The 27832-nt window shown below is 41.6% G+C and overlaps 1 protein-coding gene across 1 annotated transcript in view; it reads left to right on the top strand.

Moving 5' to 3' along the window:
- The window catches only part of SVEP1 (sushi, von Willebrand factor type A, EGF and pentraxin domain containing 1), a gene marked incomplete at its 5' end in the record, with an annotated part of 117384 nt that extends 89752 nt beyond the window's left edge, over positions 1 to 27632 (top strand). Inside the window, 13 exons of the mRNA XM_084225053.1 lie at positions 212 to 2991; positions 4074 to 4299; positions 5389 to 5544; positions 7369 to 7432; positions 8105 to 8278; positions 9219 to 9392; positions 9813 to 9986; positions 11286 to 11462; positions 12794 to 12964; positions 17887 to 17982; positions 20684 to 20779; positions 23367 to 23460; positions 25084 to 27632. Of these exons, the coding sequence (XP_084081179.1) occupies positions 212 to 2991; positions 4074 to 4299; positions 5389 to 5544; positions 7369 to 7432; positions 8105 to 8278; positions 9219 to 9392; positions 9813 to 9986; positions 11286 to 11462; positions 12794 to 12964; positions 17887 to 17982; positions 20684 to 20779; positions 23367 to 23460; positions 25084 to 25114 (4413 nt within the window). The 3' untranslated portion in view covers positions 25115 to 27632. The remainder of the gene's footprint in view (positions 1 to 211; positions 2992 to 4073; positions 4300 to 5388; positions 5545 to 7368; positions 7433 to 8104; positions 8279 to 9218; positions 9393 to 9812; positions 9987 to 11285; positions 11463 to 12793; positions 12965 to 17886; positions 17983 to 20683; positions 20780 to 23366; positions 23461 to 25083) is intronic.
- Positions 27633 to 27832: the final 200 nt, after the last annotated feature.

The raw sequence follows: 27832 nt of genomic DNA, 5'->3' as shown, positions 1-27832 counted from the left end.
GGCTTCAGATTTCCTGGAAACAGAGTGCATTATTTGAGGCAAGATATTTTGTGCCAATTACTTGCCTTCATTCCTTCTGAGACAGCCTTTACTGCTGTCAGCGATTCAGCTAGAAGCTAGACCAGGACAACACATGAAATTAAATCAGTCTCCTACTGCCCAAATCATGCATCTTCATTTCAGACGTGTCTCTGTCTTAACTGTTTTCCAGGACACCACTGGGCACTTCTTTGAAAATCAGGCAAATTATCAGTGTGACTCTGGTTACCAGATGGTTGGGAGCCCAGTGTTTATCTGCCAAGCAAACCGGCAATGGTACAGTGAATCACCCCCTTACTGTGCTCCCCTCAGCTGTGGAAAACCACCATCCATCCAGCATGGCCACTCCAAGGGAGAAACTTTTGATATGGGCTCCAAAGTTGAGTTCTTCTGTGAGGAAGGCTACGAGCTTATTGGAGATGTTTCATGGACGTGTCAAAAGTCTGGGAAATGGAGCAAAAAGCAAAGCCCCAAATGTGTGCCAACAAAATGTCCAGAACCACCCTTGGCAGAAAATCAGCTGGTCTTGAGAGAAGTGTCCTACCAAGTTGGTGTTGTACAGTTCTCCTGCAAGGAGGGTTATGTTTTGCATGGCTCCTCTGTATTGAAATGCTTGCCCTCCCAGCAGTGGAATGATTCCTTTCCCTTCTGCAAGGTTGTACAGTGCTCTGCACCTCCCTATATCCCCTTTGGGGACCCCTTGACTTCATCCCTTCATTTTGGCAGCACTGTGAAATACATCTGTGTGGATGGGTTTTTACTGAAGGGTGAGTCCACCATCAGATGCCAGGCTGATGGCTCGTGGAGCTTGCCTTTGCCAGAATGTATTCCCGTGGAGTGTCCTCAACCAGAAGAAATTCAGAATGGCATAGTCGATGTGCAGGGCCTCACCTTCCTTAGCACAGCCCTCTACACATGTAAACCAGGTTTTGAACTGCTAGGGAACACAACTGTCCTCTGTGGAGAAGATGGACAGTGGCTTGGGGGAAAGCCAGTTTGCAAACCTATTCAATGCCCAAGGCCTAAGAAGATTCTCAATGGCAAATACTCATTCACAAATTTCCATTATGGGCAGACAGTTAGGTATTTCTGTGACAGAGGTTTCCAGCTCCAAGGGGAGGAAACACTGAGATGCCTAGAAACAGGAGAGTGGAGTACAGAGGTTCCCTCTTGCAAGGCCATAAATTGCCAGCCCCCTCAACCCATTGAGAATGGCTTTGTGGAGGGTGCAGATTATAGCTATGGGGCCATGGTCATTTACAGCTGTGTGCCAGGCTTCCAGCTGTCAGGCCTTGCCATGCAGACCTGTGAAGAATTGGGGTGGTCTAGCTCCACACCAACCTGCCTTCCAACAGACTGTGGCCTGCCTCCTCACATCGACTTTGGAGAGTACGTGCAGCTGAGACACGGGGAAAGGCGTCCTGACCAGGAGGGTGCTACAGAGAACCCCTCCCTTTCTCACATGTTGCTGGCTGACAACACGAAGGACTTCAAAAGCTCCTTGAAGGAGGACAGTGCAATGCAGCTCACCACTTTCTTATTTGGAACTATCATTTTATACACGTGTTATTCTGGCTACGAGCTGCTGGGAAACCCTGTTCTAGCTTGCCAAGAGGATGGGGCTTGGAACGGCACTGCCCCTGCCTGTGTTTCAATAGAGTGCACCTTGCCATCCCCCCCGGAGAACGGATTTTTGCATGTCACAGAGAACAGGCTGGGCAGTGCAGTGAGGTACACCTGCAGGCCAGGATTCACACTGGTTGGTTCTGACACACGGCTGTGTTTGCCAAGTCGGCAGTGGAGTCACACTGCTCCTTACTGCAAAGCAATAACGTGCAATTCACCTACCCATCCTTTGAACGGGAAGATAAGAGGAGAAAACTACACATTTGGGAGTGTTGTCTACTATGAGTGTGATCCTGGTTACCAGCTAAATGGCCCTGCAGAGAGGAGATGCCAAGAGAGCCAGAAATGGGATGGCAGTGAACCAATCTGCATTCCTGTTTCCTGCAGCCCACCACCAGTTCTGGAGAACGGTCAGGTGACTGGAGAGGACTACACATTCCAGAGACATACAGAGTATAGCTGTAATGAAGGTTTCCTGTTAGACGGGGACAGGACTAGAGTCTGCCTTGAAAATGGAAGCTGGAGTGGAATCACTCCAGTTTGCAAAGCTGTGACCTGCCCTGTGCCACTGCCTCTTCCCAATGGGAGAACGACTGGCTCGGATTTCAGCTTTAATAAAGAAGTGCACTATCACTGCAATGATGGTTATAGCCTGCAAGGAGCACCGACACTTACCTGTCAGAGTGATGGTACCTGGGACTCAGAAGCACCACTCTGTGAACCAGTCATTTGTGGACCCCCTGAAGACATCTCCCACGGCTTTCTGAATGGCTCAGCCTTCACTTTTGGGGAATTTGTCCACTATGTATGCTTCCCTGGTTATGAGCTGCATGGCAATCCCTTTCGGCAATGCCTGTCCAATGGCTCCTGGAGTGGGAGCCTTCCGTCTTGCCTACCCTGTGTGTGTCCTACACCACAGATTCAAAATGGGATCGTTCTTGGTACAGATTTCAGCTGTGGGATAAGTGTCCAGTTTCAATGCCTGGAGGGCTTCAAACTGCTGGGACCTCCTGAAGTCACCTGTGAGGCAGCTGGCAAATGGAGTTCTGGGTTTCCTCGCTGTGGACAGATTTCCTGTGGTGCTCCACCCATCATCCCCAACACATTTATCAATGGGAGCAGCTCCGAAGATGAGAACACAATCATCTATACCTGCTTGACAGGTTTTGTCATGAAGGGGGGCCCAGAACTGACTTGTGTGGAGACAGGTGTGTGGAAGAAGCCATACCCAAGCTGTGAGCTCTTAAGCTGTGGCCCACCACCATCTATCCCAAATGCAGAGGTTCTTGGGAACACTTACACCTATGGAAGTAAGGTCCAGTACAGGTAAGGATGATGCTGCTATTATGTTTTCATTAAAAGTCTCTGAAGGAATGAAGATGGAAGGTTTATGTACCCTCAGTTAGTGCGAGTTTCTACATACTCAGATTGACAAAGTCCACATTGCCATGCACTTTATAAAATATTATTTAGACCACTCAGGAAAACTGCAGAAAGGCATTTCAGCCTGTTGGGCTGATGCCTCCACTGACTTTAATTTCCCATTTCCATTTACTTTCTTATTCTCCTCCACTGGAGCACTGTTTTCAACATACAGGGTTTTTTAGCAGGTTACAGCAGTCAGCATGGTGTGCAGCTTCTCTCCTCTTGGCATTGTATTTATTGTTTCCTTCTGCTTCAGGTGCCCCTTGTAATACAAAAGTCTGGATATCCCTCTTCTCCCATTGTCTGCATTGCAGCACTGTGCTATCTGGAGCATGGGAGCAAGTTACTCCTTTGACAGATATGAGAAACTGAGGGGTTTTTGTTAATTTCCTGAAGTGTATACACTGCACATCACTTTCTCCAAGGTGAAGAAAGCCTTGGCCAAAGGGGAGATATATTTTTGATGGTAAAAGCAAAAATGGTATGGGACAGAGCAGGGACAGAGATGGCAGGTGGGTGAATTGAGCAGTATCAGTCATTCCCATGCAGCTTTAACAAGGTGGAGGGAGTACTTTTGCTGCCCACTAGTGCAAGCCAGCCGAGTTGCTCTTGGTAAAGCAGCACTGAGTCAGCCTTGGGTGTCTAAGCAAATGGCCTGTGGTCAGGCTAAGGCTTGGTTTGTTCTTGGAAGAAAGTGAGATCATCTTTAAAATTGCTTGGTGCTCACACACTCCTTACCTCACCAACGACCCTCCTAGCAAAGAGATGGGCAGTGTAGAAACTGCACTAAAACTTCCAGTACCCTCTGAGTACGAGTACTAAAGCCACCAATTCATTTACAACTGGCTTACCTTGAAATAACAGAAGAATCTCAAGACATACTTATTAACAACTAATGGTGAAAAATTACTTGTCCTGACTTTTTAATTTATGGGTCATTCCTAGCTGTGTCTCTGTGGTCAGGTCTTCATGCTGTGTTGCAGATGTCTGGAAGGCTACACAATGGCAACAGAAGTGGATGTATGTACTTGCCAGGAAAATGGACAATGGTCCCCTCAAAGTATTTCCTGTTGCCCCAGAAAGTGTCCCCTTCCAGGAAATATCACTAATGTAATCGTTCTTGGGAACAACTTCACTGTGAACACAAGCATCACTTTGTCATGTGTAGAAGGCTACACTCTGGTGGGAGCAAGCACATCTACATGCAAGGTACAGTTTTATTAGCACTGTTTTATTCTGTTGGCCTTCTTGAATCCAGGAGTGCTTCTCATATCTTCCTTACCTTTTGGCCCTTAACTGGACACAACAAAAAAATTCAAAGCATGTTCTGCAAGATATAGTATATTTAGTTGTTTCACAATAAGAACATTTTTTTTTAATGTATAGACTTTCAGAACTAAAAATATTTTATTTCTCCTTCTATCAAAAGCTGAGGCTGTCCTTTAGAAAAGCATTCATTTTATCACATGCCAAGCATTAAATCATGTCTGAGATTTTTTAAAAATTATGTCCAAGATTTCTAATGTGTTTTGAGGATTGCATGCAGAGCTTTATCTCCAGAATAACAGGTAGCAGACATTTTAATCCACCGTATTCCTGTAGAAACTTGAATCCTCTGTTAAAGAACAAACATCCTTATCAGTTCTGCTGGTAACCTCCTGTCACATTTGCTGTGGACAGCCTCATCTTGAGTTTGTAAATAGACTTTTAAAGTCACTAGGTATGCTTGTATGAGAAAAACTGAGCATGTGTGGGTTTGCAGAATAAGTCTTTCTTATGAAATGTGTTCCCCCTCTTTTTGCTGTTTCAAATATCTGTAGAAGTTGAAGTAGTTGTCTTTGACAAGTGTTTCTTCAGGTATCAGACTTCCCTTAGTAAGTCAGAGAAGGCTGCTGAAGCACTTAGTCATGGTGTTAGACATTCAACCAGGAGAGGAACACAAAGCTTGAAATCAGGCGGATGTAGTTTTCATTCTTCTGATGTGTTCCCTGAGCCATTAGGTGACCTTGCACCAGTGACCTTGCTTTTCCAAGCTTTTTTCCCCCATTTTCTTTCTTTTTGTTCCTTCTGCCTCTTAAATCTCAAGCTAAGTGTTCCTGCCAAAGACACCGCCAGTCTATGTTAACATCTTAAAAATGTTACTTAAATTACCAAGATTTTATAAAGGATTGAACACATAATATTATATCTTACACCCACAGGAGCTGGATGCTCCTACCATGATTTTTCTTTTTCAATTAGATATGATTGCACATATAAAGCACTGCTCTTACATTTCTAATTACATTTATTTTTCAGGAAAATGGTGTTTGGGTGCCACCATTTTCTGATGATATCTGCAGTCCTGTGTCATGTGGAACTCCTGAGTCTCCAGAGCATGGATTTGTGGTTGGCACTAAATACAATTTCAAAGATGTGTCTCTTTATAAATGTGACTCTGGCTATGAATTACAAGTAAGCAAGCTCAAATTTCCAACACTCTAAACTTTAAGTTCTCATTTTCAGTTCCTGAGTGGTTGCCGTGGACTGCCTCATTTATTCTGATGCCACAGAAGCTGGGTGTCTGCTGGTTTTGTTATTGTCTGTAGAGAGTTCATGCTATGTTTGGGGCAGCCTTTGAATGGCTTAAGGGTGTAAGCAAATATAAGAATCCTGTTCAGAGGTGTATGTCCAGCAGGTGTCTTGCAGTATTTGAGTTTTCTTAACTGAAGTCCTTTGCAAATACAGCATTATATATGCTTGTGATCATAAGTCACAGAAGAGTTAATTTCTCATGTATTCCTTTGACCTGGTTCCTTAGCCAGAGTTAGGCTGCATTTTTTTTTTCCGATTCATAGTGTCCCAATCATTATGTCTGCGTGCCAAGAGTGGTGCCTTCCAGACTTACTGTTCCTTATAAACTCCACTGCCTTCAGTTCTATGACATTGCTAGATGGTATTAAAGTGATAGATCAAAGGTATTCCATTTTGTTCAATGGCAGCTTTATTCCCTGATGGAGGAGGAATCAAAGTTCTTTCCTGTCCATTGTTTTTATTACAGCTTTATTCCCCACCTGAGCTCTGAAACAGCATTGCTTTCCCAGTATCAGAATTCAGGCTGCAAGTTCAGAGCTGCCTCAGGGGTGTTTTTAAAAGCTGCAGAGAATTCAGAAATGACAGTAGGTTGCTGAGGCACAGCATGATCTCCACTGTTTCCAGGTGATGAGTGAGACATGAGCTGGTGAGGTGTCTCCAGGACAGGGGCTGGCTCTTAATGCTGGTTTTGCGAGGGCCAAGCAGAGTGCAGGATCGAACTTCCTTTGTACTGTTGTAACACCAGCAACTAATTAAGAACTTCCTGCATGTAAAATCATCCAGTCAGAAGTTAATTCACTCAGTCAAGTTAAAATAAGAATTTGGAGAATGCTTAGGTGACAATGACTTTAATTTTCATTATGTTGTCAAATAGTGCAAATATGCACTGGGGATGGAGGTGTTGGTATTTAGACAAAAAGATAGAGTTGCTGTTTCAAATAATTATAGGAAGCAATAAACCAGTGCTGTTTTACAGTAATAAGCTCTTCCAAGCTTCGTAGTCCAGTTTCGCCACCTAGTGTCAAACTGTGTCCCTGCTGTAGAAGAGAAGTCCTGCTTTTTTCCTTTGGGAAGCAAAGTCCATTTTACATGATGCCATACAGCTGTTCTTCATCGATAGGTCTGCTTTGCAATAAAAGTACATTACAGCAAGGGACCATAATTAAATACTGTCCTCCATGTCTCAGAATAAAATAAGAATTAAATCCTGGGCTATTAGGCTGTTCATAAAACTCATATGTCAGAAAGAAATAATGTAATTTTTAGGCAAATATAAAGAATGAGTGTTAGGGATGTGGTTAAATCAGCACATCATGTTTATCAAACACAAGCTTGTACAGTTGTTGAAAAAATTGCTAGTTGAATATCCTGTAAGTGAGTTCTGAAAGGAGAAAAATTTTCATCACAACACATCCCTAGGAACAAGAAAGATAAAACTAACAAAAAAGATGATATTCTGGAGATATAAGGACAAGAGAAATAACTAGCCCCACAAACTTTTGGTTTATAAAGAGCACTCATCATTTTGCAGAAAGTTTTGCCATGAACTGTACTAGTAGACTTGGGCTGTAGCACTTCATTTTCTCTTTACATGGGTGGCACATGGAGAAAAATCTTCCTCACCTTGCCAGATACTAAAGATGATGGGAGAAAAGAGCTAAATAAAACAAAGTTGTTCTTTGAGCATTTTCTGTTGTTTCACAGGGTGATGCAGAACGGACTTGCCAAGAAGACAAGCTTTGGAGTGGCAGTGTGCCAGTGTGCAGAAGTATGTTCTACCTGAATCTATCGCTTAATGTTGGTCAAGGGTGATATCACACAACAGAAATCACTAATGCTCATTTTGCTTTATAACCCATACTGTCTGCATTTACCTAAATATTTTTGGTAAGTACCACTGGTAACAACCTGGAAGGGCAGAATTGCTGGTGTGTGCAGGTAGCAGTGTGAAGAAAATCTCTACACCTTTCTGCTCTTCTCTGCAGAGAGCTCCCAGTCTGACACTTGAGGTCATGAGTTCTGCAGTTACTGAGAACTTCTGAACATGTTAGTTGCCAAGATTCACACATATTTAGCATCTTCCAATGTAACTCTGTGGATACTATTCTCAAAGGCACTTCAGTTCTCTGAGATGTCACTGATTGCTGTGCTGAAATAGGAGTTTCTACACAAATCTTTTCGTGGACTTCAGCTGTTGGCTGAAAGAGGCAACAGTTTCCTGAGGTTTCCTGCCAGCACAGTCACAACAAATTTTTTACTTTTAGCATGAAGTGGAAGGACCAAGTATGATTCTGCTCTGCTACTCAGGGACAAATTGCTGGCAATGGCCAGATAACTGCTGTGTTCTTTCCTGTTTCTCAGAGTAAAACCTGTAGAGGAGCTATGAACAGGACAAACCATTTATGTTTTGTTTAATTGGAAAGTATTGCTTACATTACAGGAATATCATGTGGACCCCCAGACATGATAGAAAATGGATCTGTTCAGGGAGAGGAGTTCCTGTTTGGCAGTGAAGTTTTTTACAGCTGTGACCCTGGCTTTGAGCTACAGGGCCCAAGCAGAAGGATTTGCCACGTTGACAGAAAGTGGAGCCCTTCCGCCCCTACATGCATACGTAAGTAGCAAGCAGAGCCATGTAATGTCCAGGAAAGCTAGGGCAGGAGGAGAGTGTTTTGTCTGGCTTCCTCCCTGTCTTTCCCTCCAGCAAAGGGTCTGTAAGAGGAGGAGCCAGAGGAAAAGCCAGCCGTACCTCTCTAATCAGAAGCAATCTCCTTTTGGCACACTGAAGTGGCATAAACGTAGAGAGAGTCATGCTGAGGTCAGTAGGGTAGGAATGTGGCCTGCTGTATCTGACTTGCCTTGAATCATGCTGTGCAGAGCCTTGGACATGTTCACCCCTGCCATGCCAAAGCAAGTATATCCTGGCCACTGGATACCACAGCTGTGCTCCTAGGATCAAATCTTGGCTATCAAGAAAATAACTAATTGAGGGAGCCGAGGAAGAAGGATTTATAACTTATGTCATACAGCTTATTAATAAAATGCAAATATTCATAGTCTTTACCAATAAATAGTTTTCCATATTTTCTTGCTGCTGTCATAGTTCTATGCCTTGCATTCTTCTCTCTCACCTTTGATGAATTTACTTGGTCTCCACAGTGTGGGAAGGGGACAAGATTCTTCTTAACTACTGTCATTATTCTTGAGCACATTTTGAGATCGTCTTCCACTGTAGGAGCACATAGGAGTTGGAAAATGCAGTTTCAGGCATGCACAGAAGAAATATTCTGGATCCTCTGTTGGTTTGAACATGCCTCATATCTTATAACACCATCAAATACATTTAGACAGACTTTGAGGTGTCTGCAGTGTGAACCCCAGGAGAAAGGGCAGGAAACGAATTATATAACAATTCTCCACGTAACAGCTCACAGCTTCTTTCCTGCTGTCTTTCCATTAATTCAGGGTGAGAACAGAGGTATGGGATGGTGTGTGACTCATAGAAAGAATAGTCTTCATTGTGTATAAAACCCAAGAGTTTTCTTCTCTCCTAGAAATTACTTGTGGGCTTCATCCCTCCATTGAAAAAGCAGAGGCCATTTCTACTGGAAGCACATACAGAAGTAATGTAACCTTTGTGTGCAGCTCTGGATACCATCTTGTTGGGCCCCAGAATATCACATGTCTTGCCAATGGGAGCTGGAGTAAGCCCTTGCCATTTTGTGAAGGTAACGGATTGGTTTCATGTCCTGGAACATTCCAATCTGGGATAAGCAATAGCTCCCCCCTTTAGCCTGGGTATCATATAATCCAGAGACTGAGTTTCTTTCGAAAAATTCTGTAATGTGGGGTTTCTGGAGAACCTATCAGTGGCAAGAAAGAATGATTTCCATCTTTCTGCCCTACTGGCCCCAGTCTGAAGTCATAAATGTGCCCTCACTTCCCCATTTTGTTGGGGCTTTTCTCCCTCACCAGGAGAAGCTTCTTTTCTAGGCTGGTTACATTTCCTTCCCAGGCTTACTGAATCAATGGTTGTCATGATTTATAAGTCTGTGGTGACTTTTAACATATTGTGTTATTAATTCAGGAAATGTTTGAAGTCCAGGACTAAATATCAAGCTGAATTAATAAGACCCCTTCCTTTGCAGAGACCAGATGCAAAATTCCAGTTTCCTTGCTGAATGGGAAAGCAATTTATGAAAACAATACAGTTGGCAGTACAGTAACGTATCTCTGTGAAAGGGGATACAGCTTGGAAGGAGAACCAGCAGCAGAGTGCACAAGAGATGGAAGATGGAGTAATCCCTTGCCTCTCTGTAAACGTGTGTGTTTGCTTTGTAATGGAAAAGATTTCACAGAGAAACAACAGGGGCAGTTACCAACACCAGTTAAAGCATTAATTTCTCTGAGTGCATTTTTGTTGACAGTAAGAGAACAAGCTGTCTTCTGTATAGATCCCTCTAGTTGTAAAGATGACATAAAATGGAGTTATTATAATCAAACACTTGATATATAGTAGAAGCAGGTGAGAGAATCATTTGGAGGAGAAGGCGAAAGGGAGACTTTATTGTTGTCCACAAGTGACATATTGACAGGTCTCAAAGGAAAAAGTACCAGATTCTTCTCAGAGTTGCACAGTGGTAGAGTGAAATGCAATGCGCACTAGTTGCAATAAAGGAAGCTCCAGTGAAGTTTTTGAAGAAACTTTTCACCATCAACAGAGTCAAACAGAGGAACAGAAACCCAGAGAGGACATGAAATCTCCATCCACAGAGTTACTCAAATTTAACTCAAATTTCTGATCAGGTTCCAGAGCAACTTCTGACCTAGCTAGCCCTGCTTGGAGAAGCAAACTGGACTTAATGGCTGTATAAATTCTTCTGCAGTTCTGTGAAATAGTGTGTTATGTACATGTGCACTGTACCCACACACCCACAATAGCCTTTCTTGTTGCTATAGGTCTGTAACTAATTTTAAGACCTAGTGTAGTCTTAGGATTGTTAATTTAGACATTTAATTTTTTATTACAAAGTATTTATTCATTTTTGTATCAAGAAATTGACATAAATCTCTGCTCTTTATATAGAGCCAATATTTTCCACCTAGGTGATAAGATCAATAGACCATGCAAAAATAGCCCAGCAAGCTTACAGCCAGCAATAAATAAAATTAGAGAGATTCCAAACTCTAATGAATGTCACAGTAAGTCTCTACATCTGAATTTTTGCTGCTCTTTATTGGTCCAGCCCCTCCAAACATGAATTAGGATAGGTCTGGTTGTCTTTTTTAGAAAGGTTATGGTAAACAGGAAGGACAAGAGAGAATGGTTTCACAGGAACAAGTAGGATATTTCTCACTAAAATCCTTAGTGTGCCCTCTCCTGGCATCAGCAGAACATGGTAGCAAGCCATGTGACAGCAGTGAATTAGAAATTTTTAAATTATTATTTTATGACCCAAATCTCATCATTTCAAATCAAATTACAAATTGGGCTCACATACAGCATGCATTTCTTCCCACGCGTTTTGTGTTGAAATTTGCAGAAACTATTCTAAAGTGGTCTCTCTTCCTTCCATCTCTTTCTCTTCCCTTCTCTTCTCTCACGCCCTTACTTTGAACAGCAAACCCTTGTCCTGTACCTTTCATAATCCCAGAGAATGCCCTTCTGTCAGAGGTGGATTTTCATGTTGGCCAGAATGTATCCATCAGGTGCAGGGAAGGCTACCAGCTGAAAGGGCAGTCTGTGATCACCTGCAATGCTGATGAGACCTGGACTCCAGCCACAGCTAAGTGTGAAAGTAAGTACAAGACACACTGTTCCACAGGGATTGGTACTCTCCAGAAGGCTCTAAGAAGCTCTAGAGAAGAGCTGTGTCTTCTTTCTTTCTAACAGGGTTGTTCCTTAAGAAAGATTCAGAATACATCTATGTGGATGGTGCTTCAACAGTATTCGTCCTACTATTTACTAGGCTCTTCTGTAAATGTATACTCTTAATTTACCTTTTGCAAGCCCTGGAGCTGGGTTGGTTGTTGGATACCCTAAATACCCTAAGAATGGTTCCCATGAGGTCATGGGTGATGAGACAGTTGCAGAAAGAGGGCTGCCTTTTATTGTATTTATTGACACTGACAGAAGGCAGTGTCCTTTTGCAAGCAAGTTGGAAAGCTTTTTGACTTCTTGCAAACAATACTGTTTAGACTCATGGGATCACAGATTGGGTTGGGTTGGAAAAGACATTTAAGATCATCTAGTTCCAACCCCTCTGCCATGGGTAGGGATGCCATTCATTAAATCAGGTTGCTCAGGGTCCCATCCAACCTGGCCTTGAATACTTGCAGGTATGGGGCATCCACAGCTTCCTTGGGCAGCCTATTCCAGCACCTCACCACTGTCTGGGTAAAGAATTTCTTTGTAATATCTAAAGTAAAGGTGCCTTCTTTCAGTTTAAAACTATTGCCTCTTGTTCTGTCTCTATCTTCCCTACCTCCTCTTAATAAGACCCCTTAAGAAACAGGAAAGCTGCAATGAGGTCTCCCTGAAGCTTTCTCCTGGATCCATGCTGAATAACCCCAGCTCTCTTTACCTGTCTGGATAGGAGAAATAGTCCTTCCTTCTGATAATTTTTGTGTCCCTTCTCTGGACCCACTCTTCCTTGTGCTGAGGACCCCAGAGATGGATGCAGCACTCCAGATGGGGTCTCACAAGGGCAGAAGAGAGTGAGATAATCCCCTCTCTCACCCTGCTGGTCGCACTTCTTTTGATGCAGCCCAGGATACCAGTGGATTTCAGGGCTGCATCCAAAAATGCAGCTGTTGGCTCATGTCCAGCCTCCCACCATAAAGAACCCCCAAGCCCTTCTCAGGGTTGCTCTCAGTGACTTCTCCCGGCCTGTACTCATGTTTGATATTGCCCTGACCTGAGTGCAGCACTTTGCACTTGGATTTGTTGAACATCATGGGATTGTCACGAGCCCACTTCTTAAGTTTGTCGAGATCCTTGGACTCCATTGCTGATTTACCACCGAGGTGTGTCTGTGACACCTCCCTCCAACAGCACTGTCTCCAGGGTTAAAACCTGTGTCATGTAGGCTCTGCAGCCACCAACATCTGCACGGTTTCTTTTGTTTAGAGATATCTTGCGGTCCCCCAGCACATGTAGAGAATGCTCTGGTTCGTGGTAGCTTCTATCAGTATGGAGACATGATCACCTATTCATGCTACAGTGGGTACATGCTGGAGGGCCCCCTGCGGAGTATTTGCTTGGAAAATGGAACATGGACAACACCACCTACCTGCAAAGGTAAGTATTTTTTACTAACAGAATGATAGCTTAACTTGCCATAAACACAGAGGTGTCATCCTAGGTGCGATAAAAATGAAAGTGAAATTTTTGCTAGTTTTAGTGCAGTCATACTTTCACTAAGGGAATTTAATTCCAGGTTATTGCTTTATTTCCAATTTAAAGAGAAGGCTTCCATATTTTTTTTCCTTAGTTGTAGCTAGTCTTACAGTTTCTTTTGCTACAATGTTGTATCCCCGATCTAGGATCTTTTCTCCTGACATCTTTTGCAAGAAAATGACAGAACTAGTCATCTTCCTGACAAGCTGACCTGTTTCAGATAAGCATTGCCAGTCAGTTTTTCACAGTCAAAAACTGAACACTGCAGAAAGCAAAATAGAACAAATGGGTTCTTAGTCCCTCACTATATTTAAAGTGTGGCAGGTCCTGAAATTCAATTTGCAATAACAGGTAGATTGATATAGCTCACTAAATAATACACACTGAGCACTCTAGAAAATTCACAGATTTAACAACATACCAGGCTTTCTACACTTGGCATATCAGCAGGTATTTGTTATTTCTTGGTCTGTTGAGATAAAACATTCACTTTTTTAAAGCCAAGAGTTACATCTTCCGTTTAGAAGATTCAAATAAATAAAAAGTTTTTAACAGAAAATGGGGGAAACAAAAAACTGAAGAGAAAACAAACTCAACAATAAAAAACATGTATAAGTATATTCAAATACAAACTTAAAGCCATGGATGAGGCACAGCCAAAGAGTTCAGGGTCGTAGGGCTTTGGTGGAAGAGATCTTGTAATCTGCCATTCCCACGTCAGAAGCTTGGCTTGCCCTCTGCTGCTGGGTAGCTGTGGAGCAGGGAGTTAGCTACACCCTGAAGCCTTATTCAGACTGTGGAACAGCCACCATGACAAATTGAGCTTTAGGTATTCTATTTAGAAAGCAGATAACCTTACAACACAGCAGTGGCCAGCCACAAGCAGCCCCATTCCTCTTCACACGGAAGAAGAAAATTTCGAGGACACTCACCTGGGGGCATTGGAGTCATTATCAGAACTGTCAGGTCAGCCTCTCCTGCAAGTCTCAGCTCCCCATGTCAAAATATAAGCAGCAGTTCTTCCTTCCTCAGAGAGTTTCTGTTTAGGTCAGAAGCCATTTGGAGATAGAGGATTCTGTACTGTGCTAAGCCAACCAAATCATGGACCCCTCATCAGTTTTTTTATATGAATTCTGACAGCAAAATATTATGAATGCTGATACCTAAATAAGTTGAGTTACCCTACTCTGTGAAAGCAGGCACTCACCTAAATTCCTGTATCTGATAGTTATAACATCTTGCCTGAAAATCACGGATCAGTAGAGCCTTTTGAGGAGAACCAGAACAAAAGAAGAAGGCTTGCAACTCCTGAATATTTCAGGACTAGAGTAGCTTCTCCTGAGAAACAGGTTTGTCTTGGGTTTGTGACCATGGCTTGCCACTGGCATGAACAGCTACCCATCACGCAGCCAAGTAGAGAAAATTTGAAGGAAAAGCAACTGAGTTACTTCAGTTGTCATGACGTATCCAAAAGTCCTGTTGGAAATTTACACTCCCAAACCACCAGGCTGTTTCTAAAAAGTTTGTATTTCTAAACTGTGATGGCTACAGAACTCAAGGGATCTCTGCATAATAGCTATTTTACCTAAGCTAGAATTCAGTAGCAAAATTATTTTGATGTTATCTCTTCCAGTTGTAGCACTTTGGATTGTTCAACTGTCCTTTTAATATCACCAGCTTTACTTTTTATTGTTATTTAATATTTATTAGTTACAAAGAACTCCTTTATGCCAAGGGATGCAATTTTCTGGTAAGAAATGTTCATGCCACTGGTCACCAGGAACCAACAAGGGCTGATCTGCAAAGCACTGTCAAACATTCTGTTTGCAACACTAAAATATCTACTGGGACTGTTCAGAGGAATAAGTATTAGGGAAAATTATTTCCAAATAAATGCAGTGAAGAGGTGGAGACATGATGAAGGTGGAAAACAAAGCAGAATAACCTGTGTATTAAGGGAGGGGAATAACAATTTCCCTCCTCTTTTCTAAAAGGGCACTTTAAAAGAACTAAAGATGTTTCTGAGAGGACTGTCCTGCATTTTCATGACACATGTCAAAGTGATCTTTCAAAACTGCTTTATAATTCATGTGAGTGATTTTCCTAACAAAAGTCCTACAGGACCCAAGCCTTTGTGGTCTACATCAGAAACTACATGAAAGCACTCTTTGTAATGACTCATGCTGCATTTCTTGTTTATGGCTCTGTGAGTTGATTATTAATGTGTTTTAAACCTGCTTGAAACGTTCTGTCCCAGTTGAACAGGTTTGTTAATGTAAATATTGTAATTAAAAAGCAGACTTCTTTGGAAGAGCTCTCACCACAGCTGCACTTGCCTGAATCACCACTGGTTAGAGATTGCTGGCCAGATTCTGATCTGAGTTTCAGGGGTGAGAAGTATTAGCCTGGATCTGCTGATTGTAAATATCTGCAGGACTTGTTAGGCTGCACAGATGCACACAGCTTACCTGACTCCAGTTTCTTCTTTCTGAAGTGTTCTAAAGCTCTTGTCTGTTTGCCCTCTTCACATCTTGCTGATTGTATGTGGTCCATGCTGTCAACAAGAAAGTTTGTACCCCATCAGCAAATAAGAACATTATGAGAGGGAAGCTGGGGCCTGAGGAAATTGTTCACTTGCAACCACAAGGAAGCATTTTGCAATGCTGAAAACAGATAACAGAATTTATTTTTCCTATTCTGACACATTTGACTTGCAGCAGTGTAATGCTTTTGTGTCCTGTGTAGATAAATTTACAAGGGAATGTCAAAAGATTGATACCATGGATGTGAGATTTGCTACCATTAAGTAAAGTCACAATTTTTCATTTCTATTCTCTCCCCAGCACATCAGGACTGCATTTGCTTGCTTTTACAATAGACAAAAAAAAAAAAAAAAAGAGATCTCAGCTTAACTCCCAGTCCCCATCATTTTTCTAGTTTTGTCTGTTGATAAGAATAATCCTCACAGCTACAGACAAGTAGTCTTTGCTTGCCTAAATTGGTGTATACCAAGTGCACACCTAGGGATTCTCATTCAGTTTCACAACCAGGACCCTGGTTGTGATCCTGGGCAGAAACCCAGGAAAAGCCTATCTCTACCTGACATCTGATTGCTGAGTAGCATGGAGTTGCCATCCAAAGCAATTTTTATAACTCATGAAATATCTGCATCTTCTACATTAACAGAGAGGAAGAATATTTCAGAGACCTCATTTCATGGGCTTTGAATTTAATGTGGGATATCATTTATACATGAATCTTTTATGTCACATCCCATGACACATTTGTGGAATATTGTTTAAGTGGTGTAGATCACATAAAGCCTTAAATGGTTCTTCCATTGCAGAAAAGAAACCTGTTTGGCACACTATTCTGCTTTAGTCAACACCCAGAGACAGGCTGTCTGTGTAGTAATAGATATTTTTACAACAAAAATTTTCAAAAACGCTGTTAAAATATTGTAAATTATGTTAACCTTTCAGAGGTCTCTTCCCATTCTCATTAGGAGCTGACACTTGATGGGAAGGCTCTTGAGACTGAAAAATAACATGGCAGAGCTTTGGCCTCATTTCAACAGACTCCAAGCTGTAGCTTGCATTTTGGCCTGGCTTAGTTCCAGGAGTGACTCAGGTTTGTCTCTCTCAGGGAAAGATTTGCATTCTTTCCAATGAGGAGATCAGGTCTGAACAGTGTTTCAGTGTGCCAATCCACTGTTTGTATTTAGTGCTAACAAACACTCAAAGCTTAAATGCATATTTTGCTCACCTAACAGCTAATTAACAATAGCAGTTCAGATGCAATTAGGAGTTCAGATTGAGTTTCCTGAGATTACTGTCAGTCTGATTACTTATTTGTTCTGTCATATTGTCTTGAAGCCACAATTTTTCATTTTCTCTGTATGGTATGTGCACCAGCATGAGAAAGATTGTGCTTCCTCCAATGACCTTTAAGTATAACATGTTTGTGCAAAGCTTTCACCTGATTTTCTAAAGTAGTCCCAATTTCCCTGGATGCATACAACAAGATAGAACAGTGTCATAGAAGTGAAAAGTCCAAAGTCTGTCCAGCCGAGGCACCATATTGGCCCAGCATGATAGACTCCTCTCCAAATTCCTCACTTTTAGGATTAGGTGCTTATTAATAGGAATGGAAGCTAAGGAGCACCAGTCAGCATGAATGCTAGGTGAGGTTTGTAGTCACACTTTGAGTTCCAGAGATGAACACTTACTGTGCCACTGCTGCACCCTTTTTGGTCACTTCTCATTATGGTGGATGATAGTGCAGTAAAAATTGCCTGTTCTATCACACAGTTAATCTTACTTTAGACACAATGTATGTTATTCCAGATTATCTTGGTGTTTCATACCAAGGTTAGAAGAAAGCTTGATTCTATTCCAGAGTCAATTTAGAAGGCCTGGAGGAAGGGGTGAGGAGAGTAATAGTTTTTATGGTGTATTGTATGGGTATTTTCATTTTGTTTTATGAAAGTTAGTGGGAAAATCAGAAAAAGGATACTGTCAGCCTTGAAACACTATCCAAATAATTTATTCAACTATAAATATGTCTACATTTTCATTCTCTCTGTGGACAATCTTTTGATTATCTCAGTGATTCCCATACTCTTGCTTACAGTACCTAATCAAACACACAGAGCCAGAAGACGATGTAGCCCTTGAAATCAAAATCAGGCAATATTTCTGAACCTCACTGCATTTGTTTGCTCTGCCCTGAGCTTTACAACTGCAAAGGTCTGTGCAAGATGCTGAGTTACTAGGCTCCTAATTCAGTGTCCAGAGTTGGTAATGAAACCACGGTGTTTCCAGCTGTCTGCCGGTTCCCGTGCCAGAACGGCGGTGTCTGCGAGCGACCCAACGCCTGCTCGTGTCCGGATGGCTGGATGGGCCGTCTCTGCGAAGAGCGTATGTATACCATCCCTGACTGTAATCCTGAGGGTGTTGTGGGTAAGACAGATGAATTTACTGCAGTGAACCAGAAGAGGCACAAGAGATAAAGCCGTAAACATCATTGATATATTCTGCTTGACAAACGGAAGGGAACAGAAAGGTATATGCTTGGCTCGTTTCTAGAAAAATAACCGTTCCCTTACATCTTCAAAGGAAAACAAGCACTGTTTAAATTGATGTGATTTTGTTTCTGGGTGCTCTTTGGCTGCGGTTGAAGAGCACCTTGTTTCAGGTCTCCAAAGTCTGTTTCTAATAGCAATACCTGACAGTTTTGGGGAATGAACAGGGATTAGAACAGGAGAGACGTGAGTGTTCTGCTGGTGGCTGCATTAGTTTCTTGACTTCCATTTTTATCAGTCTGTGGTTATGAACCTCATGAGTTCCTATTCAAATAATGTAATGTGCCACATTTTCCATGCTGTCCCTCCTGACCTGTGTACTTGTGCATCACAAGTTCTAGACTGGTTTTTCCTGTCATGGATCTCCAAATTATTAGAGAACTGGATCTATTCTCACTGAAAAGAGCCTGACTCTCAAATCAGATTCCCTGGGTGACATTGGAATGCCAGTTTGATCCATGTTTCTCTTCATGGTGGTCTTAGCATAGGGAATTTGGGAGATTTAACCCTTTCAGGCTGGCATAGCTGCTGCATGAGCAATCTTATTACTGTACACATAGTAAGGCATAGGCCTATGCAGATAGAAAAGGGAAGTGCCTTAATTTAGTATTTAGTATTCAATATGGCCCTGATGTAAGGCTTTAGCGTGTCCATGATCTACAGCAGGGCTAGTGTCACTGTCCCCAAATCTGAGTCATTGCCCCTGACTCTGAGTATACATGGAAACCTACAAAAATTGTGCACATTCTCATCTAGTTCTTGAAAAAGAATACTGTTCAAGTATTTAAATGGTCCTCTGAATCTATCTCTGCAGCTTTCAAGTCTTCTCTGTGACAGTATCAGTTGCCCAAGGCAATTAGTGATAGATACAGAATGGGAACAAGAGTTTCATCAAGTTTTCTCTTTTTGCATTTATGGAAACTCCAGCTATGTGGTATATTCACACAGCTCCTTTTTTTCTGTCCCTGTGCCTGGCAGTATCAGCCAGGCCATATGTGCAGCCTAGTCCTGTAAGTCCCACACTCTCAGCAGAAGAGGCTTGCACCCTGTGTCTGACAAAATTGTGTTTGGTATTCCACAATTGAGTTTATTAGTTTCATCAGTAATGACACTTGAAGCATTCTTCAGAACCAGCCATTTCATTTGTGATTTCAGTCATCATCCAATTCAGACTGGCAACTGACCAGGCAGGTCGCACTTTATGCCGGTAGAGGCACTAGGGTTTTGTTTGTTTGTTTGTTTGTTTACCTTAGTATAGATAGTTAGAAAAGGGGAAAATAATTCCCACAGTTGGTCAGTGCAACACCAGTTTTGCATTGCTTGTCAAACAAGGTGCGGCACTGAACAGAAAAACAGATTTACTCTTTGAAGTTGAGGGCCTGTTCTGTAAGCCCAAGGAATTTTTGAGTGCTAGCACTGAGCACTGACTTCTCAGTATCAGGCCACAGCAAGCCCACTGAGCGAATTCAGTCACCTTGTAGTTCACAGTACATTTCACAAAAAATATAGGCTTCATCTTCTTTCGAGAGTCCTGACCATTCTAAAAAACTTGCAGGGTACTACAAGTTTAATGATAAAGAAAAGTATTTCCCGGTGATACAGGTTAGTCCTGTGAGGTCCATGGAAGTTCACAAATATTTTCTTATCAAAGATGACTGCACCTGCTCAGCTTGACCTCTGCTGTGCAGCAGCAGCAGAAGAACCCCTACCTCAGTCTTCTGCAGCCCCCATCCACCCTCCAGTATTAAACTCTACTGGAAGTGCCACTTGAGGGTCCAAATTTGAGACCCAGCTCAACTCTTGCTCTTCTTAGAGCTTGTATGCTCAAGTACTTTGTTCACTTAGCATAGTGGAGATGATAGTTTTGTGAAGATACTTAAAGCATGACCACATGGGAATTTTGCAGATCTGCTCACAGGAGCAGTGTAGCTCAATTGCTGTTCTGTCCAGAGGTCATCAGCTGCTTGGTATGTGCTTTGTGTCTTCCCCAGAGCTTCCAGCCATAGCCTTTTCCACCCAAAATGCCTTGTATCCAAGCTGCCTTTCCCCAGGGGCCTTATAGTCTCACCTGTCTCAGCATGCTTTCACTGGCCTAGACAAATTGCCCGATGGGCAAGGCACAGATTAAGTTGTATTGGATGCTACATCTGGAAGCCCAGAGAATTCATGAACAGTCCAGTTTTTTGTGATTAAAGCATGAACTGGTTTTGTTAGCACCATCACAGAAGTGGCCAGTATCCGTGGATATTATATGTGAGATGCTAGCAGCCCTGTCTCATTGAACACAGAGCCTACAAGCACCTGAAGGACTCCAGCAATTGCTCCAGCCTGTCCATTTCTTTGCCACTACTCTTTGTCATGTTGTTGTATGTGCTGCTCATGCCTGGTGGGTAGGTCCTGCTCAACTCTGCTGATGCTCTGTGCAAACACTTCAAGGGGCAGTAGAGTTTTCTAGTTAAACATAAGTTCATCTCTTGCACACTCTATTCTTTGCTTTCATGGGAGATAATTATTTTCTCTGGTTCTCTTCTCCTTAGCAATATGCATTCTGCCATGTCTCAACGGAGGTCGCTGTGTGGCCCCTTACCAATGTGACTGCCCCCTCGGATGGACTGGATCACGCTGCCATATGGGTAAAACTTCTCACCTGCATTTTTTCTCACTTTCTGGAACTCTGCTAGCAATACCTAGCACAGTTCTCTAGGGACTCATAAAACTCCTAAGCTTGTAACAGGAAAACCCAGGCCTAAAATAATGTTCCTGGGGGATTTGCTGTTCCCAGCTGTAAACTACCTTCAGACTAGTCCCTCCCTGATGAGTCTTTAAAACTCCCAGAAAAGCTTGCTCGCAAAAAGGACAGACAGTATTCACAGAAGTACTCTCTGCAAAAAGCAGTGTAAAGGAGAAAGGGTTTCCAAGGAAAAGAATAAAACTATTTTTCTCAATTCCATGTGCATGACTTTCATTTTCATCTTCAGGAAATTCAGGTCATCATTAAATTCACAAACACGCTGCAGATATTATAGAGGTTTTCCACCACATAGCTGTCTGGTTTGGTGGATGCCCACTGATTGCCTGGGTACTGAATCAGGACAGAGAGCTCACCAAAGCAAGGATTTGAGGGTGATTGAGTTCAACAGATACATTGTACATGGGTACCTTACATTAGGTATCATCTAAGTTCTTTGAGCAAATTCAATGTGCACTTCTTTTTACTGGATCTCTTAATTGCACCTAACCAAAGGGGAAGGTCATGGAGCACACAAAAATAGTGAGGGGTAGGAATGGAGTGATTCTAGTGTCCAGGTTTGTGGCCTAACCAGTCCGTTTGCATGAGATGAGGTTGGCTGCAGTTATGGAAAATATTTGAATCTGACTTTAGAATATGGGGCTCCATATGAAAACTGAATGAACACCAGGTTCTGAAAGACTTTTGCCTGTGAAAAGACAATAAAACTCGGCAACTGACTGATTACTGAAACATCTTTCAATCATTGTTAGATCTTAAACACTTAAAAATATTAGCTATTTTTAAACATATATTTCAGTTTCTTCACTGTATTTTTATTGTCCAGGTATGTCTTTAATTATTTTTAATAGGAACTTAACATGAAAGCCTAGTTTTGCCTTCATGCAAGACTTTGAAGTGCCTGATGGGGTGAGCTGGGAAGGAATTCATTCCTCTGTTAATGAATGTTTATAGTATTTGTTTAACTGATAAGAATAGTGAATCTGGGGGATAAGCTGTGCGATACACTGCAAACCAAATCCTTCTGCAGAAGACTGGAATACCAGAGGGAACATTTTAACTCTGAACTATTGTATTTTGAAGGGACTCTTGCCTAACACATAATGCATCATTTCCTCTCATATTTCACAAGCTTTGCAGCTATAATAGGTGCTTGAGGAGGATAGATGGCTTCTTGGCTTTTTGGCCAGCCATTCAAATCTGTACAGGCTTGACTTGCTTATCAGTAGCTAAAGGGAAAATTAGAGTGAATAACTGCATCTGCATCATAAACACTGCTTATGAAGTTTTTTTAATCATTTGTTGTTTCAGCTATTGATATTGACATTTTCCTGTGATAGAGAAATACTTCAGTGACAGCTAAAGATGTTTTGGTCATATGCTTCATTCCAAAATCAGAAGTAATTTTCAACATTATGTACTTGGTGCACTTAATTGTATATGGATGGTCTATCACAATAGCCTCCTGCCATTGTTTGTTCTTGTTTGGCCCAGAGGAACTGGAGTAGGTTTTTTGCATTCCTGTGACTACTCATTTCCATTTCCTGTAATTCCATAATAATCACTGCTTCCTGATGCGTATTCCGTGCAAAAATAAAAACCAGACTTTGTTCTCATTAGTATCTCTACATATGGCAGCATTATCTGCCTTAAAGTATTCACGTCTTTCCTGCAATACGTGTGTGTTTGAAGGACCTCATTAAGTGTATATCTAAATTGGTTCTATAAACTGTGTGGTTCTTTACCTTTCAATCTCAAAATTGATAGGAAGACTTGAAACTTTGACTTTTGTTTGGTCACATGATACTCTTCAGTTATACTGTCACACAAAAGCATGTTCAGCCAGGCTCAGCAGACAAGTGTTTTTTTCTAATGCCCTGTTGCACCTAGTCTCACTTCTTAGGGCTATCCAGCGTCTTTCAGGATCTTACTGTCATTCTCTGCTTCCTTTCCATGTCTCCATACAGGTGCCATTCCATGAAGTCTTACTCCTTGCTTGCTATTGATCTGAACAAGGCTTTCTGACCTCTAGCTTCCTCTGCCTATGCTATCTCTTTCTATACTTTTTTTCCATGTCTGGTGTCTGTTTGTCCTGGCTAAAGTTAAGCTGTCACATGCCTTTTTAAAAAAAAATTCTACATTTTATTCCTGTTCTCCTGTTCATCTCATGATTCTTCTAATTCTTGCTCCTACTTCTGTTTGCATTCCTTTGTTTTCTTAATTGGAATCAAAGAACAACAGAATTTTTGAGGCAATATAAAATTACACACTGACTGTTTCAGGCAGCTCATACAATGCATCAGACAGCAAAAGTAGTGGAAGGAGTCAAATCACACTTAGCAGACGTATGCTTCTCAGGCTGTCCTTCCCATTCTTAACAGAATAAGGCAGATGGATTTTCAGTGTCCTGCTACTAAATCAGCTTGTTATGAATGTGTCATTAATGCAAATTTCTGTGTGTTTGTGTGCAGCTGTTTGCCAGTTGCCTTGCTTAAATGGTGGGAGGTGCATACGACCAAATCGGTGCTACTGTCCCTCTTCCTGGACTGGACCTGACTGCTCTAGGTAAGTGTTGCTGAGCACCATCCCAGGGCTAGACTGAACTCTACTGAACCTCTACTGAATCACACCCTAGTGAACTCTAAATATGAGGAATGAGCAAATAATTTTAACATTTTGATTCTGCAAATCTCTAAATTCTGCAAATTGGTAACCTTTAGATGCCTCAAGTTTTATGGGCAATATGTAAAGACCTTAGAGGGTACTCTGCAAAATTATTGCCAAACTTGTAGAAAACTCAGAAAATTCTATCTTTACAGGTAAGCAGACAGGCAAACCCACAATGTTTAGAATGACTTTTTCATTATGTAAATGGAAGTGGGGTTTTGACATGTAATACAAAATGTTCTTTGGGAAATTTTGGTGGCTTACTCTTTACTAGTGTTCATTTTGAACTGTATGTACCTCAGCTAGGCCCATGTTTAAGACTAGGGTTATGCAACGTTTGTCATAAATAAGTCATCTTACACCCAGCATTGAGTGATGTTAATCATTTAAAGAGTACGACAAGGTGCCTCTGACGCAAGTCCAAGTTCAAATCTCCTGGCAGCTCTAGGGCCATAATAGCAAAAAATGTATATACTCACTCTTGCTCTTGCTGAACACAGTGGCCATTATCCTGGAGAGCTAAATAAGAACCAGATGAATATTAATATTTTTCTGCAGGGAACAGATGAAGCCTGTGACATTGTAATTTTTTCTTTTCTTCTTTCTGGGCAGATAGTGACAGACATTCCTTCCTATCTCTCTGATAGAGAGTTTATCGTAAAGCTATAGAAGAGATGCTTGACTGAGAAATCACATTGTCCAAAACAAATAGTGTTCATTTGTCAGCTGTGATTATATGTGCCTTTGTGAAGCAACTTAAATGTCTTTCCAACAAACAGTATTTTTCAGCTTTAGACTGAAAGGTATACATCTGAAGTCTGGTAGCATTTCCATTTAGGTCATGTAGCAGAGAAGCCCAAATCCAGCAGTCATAATAGCCAAAAATAGTGGAGTTTATCTCATAATAAAAGTTTCAGGCTATTCCCAAACCAGACAATCCTCGTCTTCTTTTTTTGGATTTTTTTGTCCAAGTCCATAGCTCTGTGCAGCAGAGCACAGAAGGTGGGTCATTAGCCCTGCAGGGGTCTAGCAGCTTGTCCCTTCCAGAAAGGACATTTGTTTAAGAGGATGTTTCCCAAACATAACTGGGTGGGTGAAGTGAAGACAGAAACAAGCTCTGATATTTGTTTCACATTTTGTTAAGTTTTGGCCTCAGTTACTTGTGGCTCTTTATGGGACATGATACCTGGGAATTCTAAAACAATACAGGCAAATAACATGATAGCAGAGATTCCCTGCTGGAGGTTAGCAAGGTGTGGATTTATAAGGGGAAGCTGAAAGGTCCCAAAGTTTTTATCAGCATGCAGAATAAGACTAGTTCCAAACTACCCTGTGATGAGCCATGACTTAAATTAAATATTAGGTATTTCTATTTCCCATGGCCATGCTCTCCGCCTCTTTGAGCTTTGGCATTCTAATCCTTGATATACTTTCAGACCCCTCCTCTTGTGTCTCAGTGTTGATTTTTTGTTATGTTCAGCACACCACTGATTTTTATTTTGTTTGGGTTTTTTGATGCAGGAAACGGAAGGCTGGATTCTATCCCTTTTAACATCAGAGCAGCAATTCTACATTCAGATATCTTTCTTCAGCCTAGGCACCAGGGCTTGGATTCTAATGCATTGTAAATCAAATCTATTGTTTCCCTTCCCCCACCCCTCCCCAGCTCTTTTGTTTTGTACTTTATTTTGTGATACATCTTTCAATTTTTAAAGAAATCCTCTGTATTTTTCATTTATAAAAGTATTATCAAATATATGCTGCTACACAGGTGTCATACACACATACACATACAAATGTAAAGATCCCTACAATCCACTGAGAGAGTGGTTGTTTAAGGTGAAGTCCCTCCCATTTCTTACATTAAGTAAGCTAATTAAACTGTACTATACTGCCAGCCATGATTAAACAGAATATGGCAATTTTGCTTACAAGCTGCCAAAGCATACTACTGTCCAGCAACTCAACAGTAAAGTGTGTTACCCAAGGCTGAATGAGCCACTAAACTCTGCATTGGGCCTGTCTTGGAACTTCAGCTGATGAAAATTATTACTGCATGTGATAAGTCTGTATTGTAACCACAGTTTCTGGCGAGCTTAAGAAGATTCTGTAGTGTAGTTTATGTGATATTAACTTCATTGGAGAGCGACTTAATGAGAGGCATCAGCATGAGTTTTACGTGAGATTTCTTAGTAAAAGAGATGAGGGAACATCATCTCGTTCAGAGAAGAATGGATTAAGTCTAGCCAACAAGAGCCTTTGAAGCTTTCCGACCTACAGGCTGTTCAGATGTAGCTCTAAGCTGAATAATCCAGGACCCAGCAGTAAGAAGCAGATGGATCTCTGAAACTTGCACTTTCCATTTGCCATGGGACTCACGACCTGCCTTTCATATCCACCACCATCCCTTTCATATATAAATGAAGTGCATCTCTTCATACGTGTCTGCTAGGTGAATGTTTTTGATATCTTAGGATTGGGTCCCAATATCTGACTGCCCCTGAGATAGAGAGAGAAGGCACCAGCTTAGGTTTACAAGTGAAAGCTTGCTATTGCTTGCCAAAATGTTTCGGTTTTGTTTCGCAGAATCCTCAAAAAAATTGGAAAAGGCCTCTGTTGAGAAAACACAGAGGCAGAAATGCTCAGCTGACTGAGAAATACTGAGAGCATATATGTTATCAGATTTCTCATTCTCAGACTGGTGGTCCTACTGTGTCTGAGGAAAACACACACGTGAATGCCACCATTAAGTCATGCTCTGATGAATGAAATGTTAAAATTTATGATTAAGTAGGGTGGTGGAAGTACAAGACAGAAATCACATGCATCTTTCAAAGTCACATGTTTGGTAACTGTTATCAGTTAGCAAAAGGTCTGTTCTATGAAAAAAGATCTTAGAGTCAGAACAAGAGTCATTGATCAGAAGCTCCATTTTTCCCAATAACAACAAAAAAGAGTCATTTGCAGTTATCATTGGGAAAGAAAAAGAGAAATAAATTTTACCTTCTGTAGCTTTCTATTCCTGCTTAGTTACCCTCCAGATTAAGAGTGTGCACAACTGCCCCACCCCACTTTATGGATGTACCTTCCTTTTATGCATGAACCCTGATACAGGAAAGTAATAGGACACCAAAATGAGCTCACAGTTACAGTAACAGGGCTCTAGTAAATACTGACACATAACTGATGGCTGTTAGCCCCAGACCAGAAATGGAGAAGAAAGTAACAAGCAAAGTTGTCAGCCATTAAGAGCTTTCAGCCAATTAAAAGAAAAACAGATAGTAAAGAATAGGAGTCATTAGGGGATCAGATTAATGTGAATGTAGATTCCTTCCCAGTGGGAGCTGCAACCAGCTGAAGAGTTGTGGTTTTAGCTCCCACAACCTTCTTTTTCTAATGGACTCTGCTAGCACGTAGCAAAAATCTTCTGTCTCCCAGCTCCACAGCCATCGATGTTTACAGCTTTGACTGAAGTTAGTGTTCAGTAAATAATGTCCACATTTCAGCACACAGTCACCACCATTTGTAGGCACTTTGTTCCTTGACTTCCTTGCTGCCTTAACAGCAAATGACAGGAAGCTGCAGTGAGCAACACAGGACTTCTCAAGGGAAAAAGTGCATAGGTGAGAAAAGTAGATCTTAATTTATATGTCATTCTCATGTTTGTGTCCCTTTTCCAGTGTGCTTCTCTGGTGTGTCCTCTGACTGTGTCCTGGTCTCTCCAGAGCAGAATAGCAGTGGTGAGGAGAGTGCTTAGATCTGGCAGGACATTGCTGGACAGTTTAGGGCTGGAGAATAGCTTTTAGCACCCCAGCTTCACACTAGTGACTTGTACATGGAGTCCTGGGATCAACCCAGTCAACACATTTTGTAAGGAGATGTGGTGTTAGGACAGAATAGCTGAAACTAGAGGCTGTCATATTAGTGCTATTGATGATGTTTTGGTACTTGCTGGAATATCTTCCCCTCCCTACCCAGTACTGTATTGTCATTTATGTCACTGCTTGTTGTGTGTTTTAAACGACTTCCATGTGATGCACTTTACACTGTAAATAAAGTTGCACCCTGTTTAGTACCTATATAGAGGGAACATGGTATTCTTTTTGTAAACCCTCACAACAATGATATTAACCTATTAATCTTTAGGATCTGATAGCAAAGACTACAAAAATTGCTTGACCTCCACTCAAGCAAAAAGACAAAACAATTGCCAGCAAACTTAAGAGGTTGTGTTGGATTAGTCCAGATTTGATATGCAGATAAAAATGCA

This window comes from Fringilla coelebs (genome assembly GCF_963513975.1).
Source record: "Fringilla coelebs genome assembly, chromosome: Z".
In the NCBI taxonomy this organism is placed as follows: domain Eukaryota; kingdom Metazoa; phylum Chordata; class Aves; order Passeriformes; family Fringillidae; genus Fringilla; species Fringilla coelebs.
Note: the sequence above shows the minus strand (reverse complement) of the source record. Positions and strands in the feature narration are given on the sequence as shown.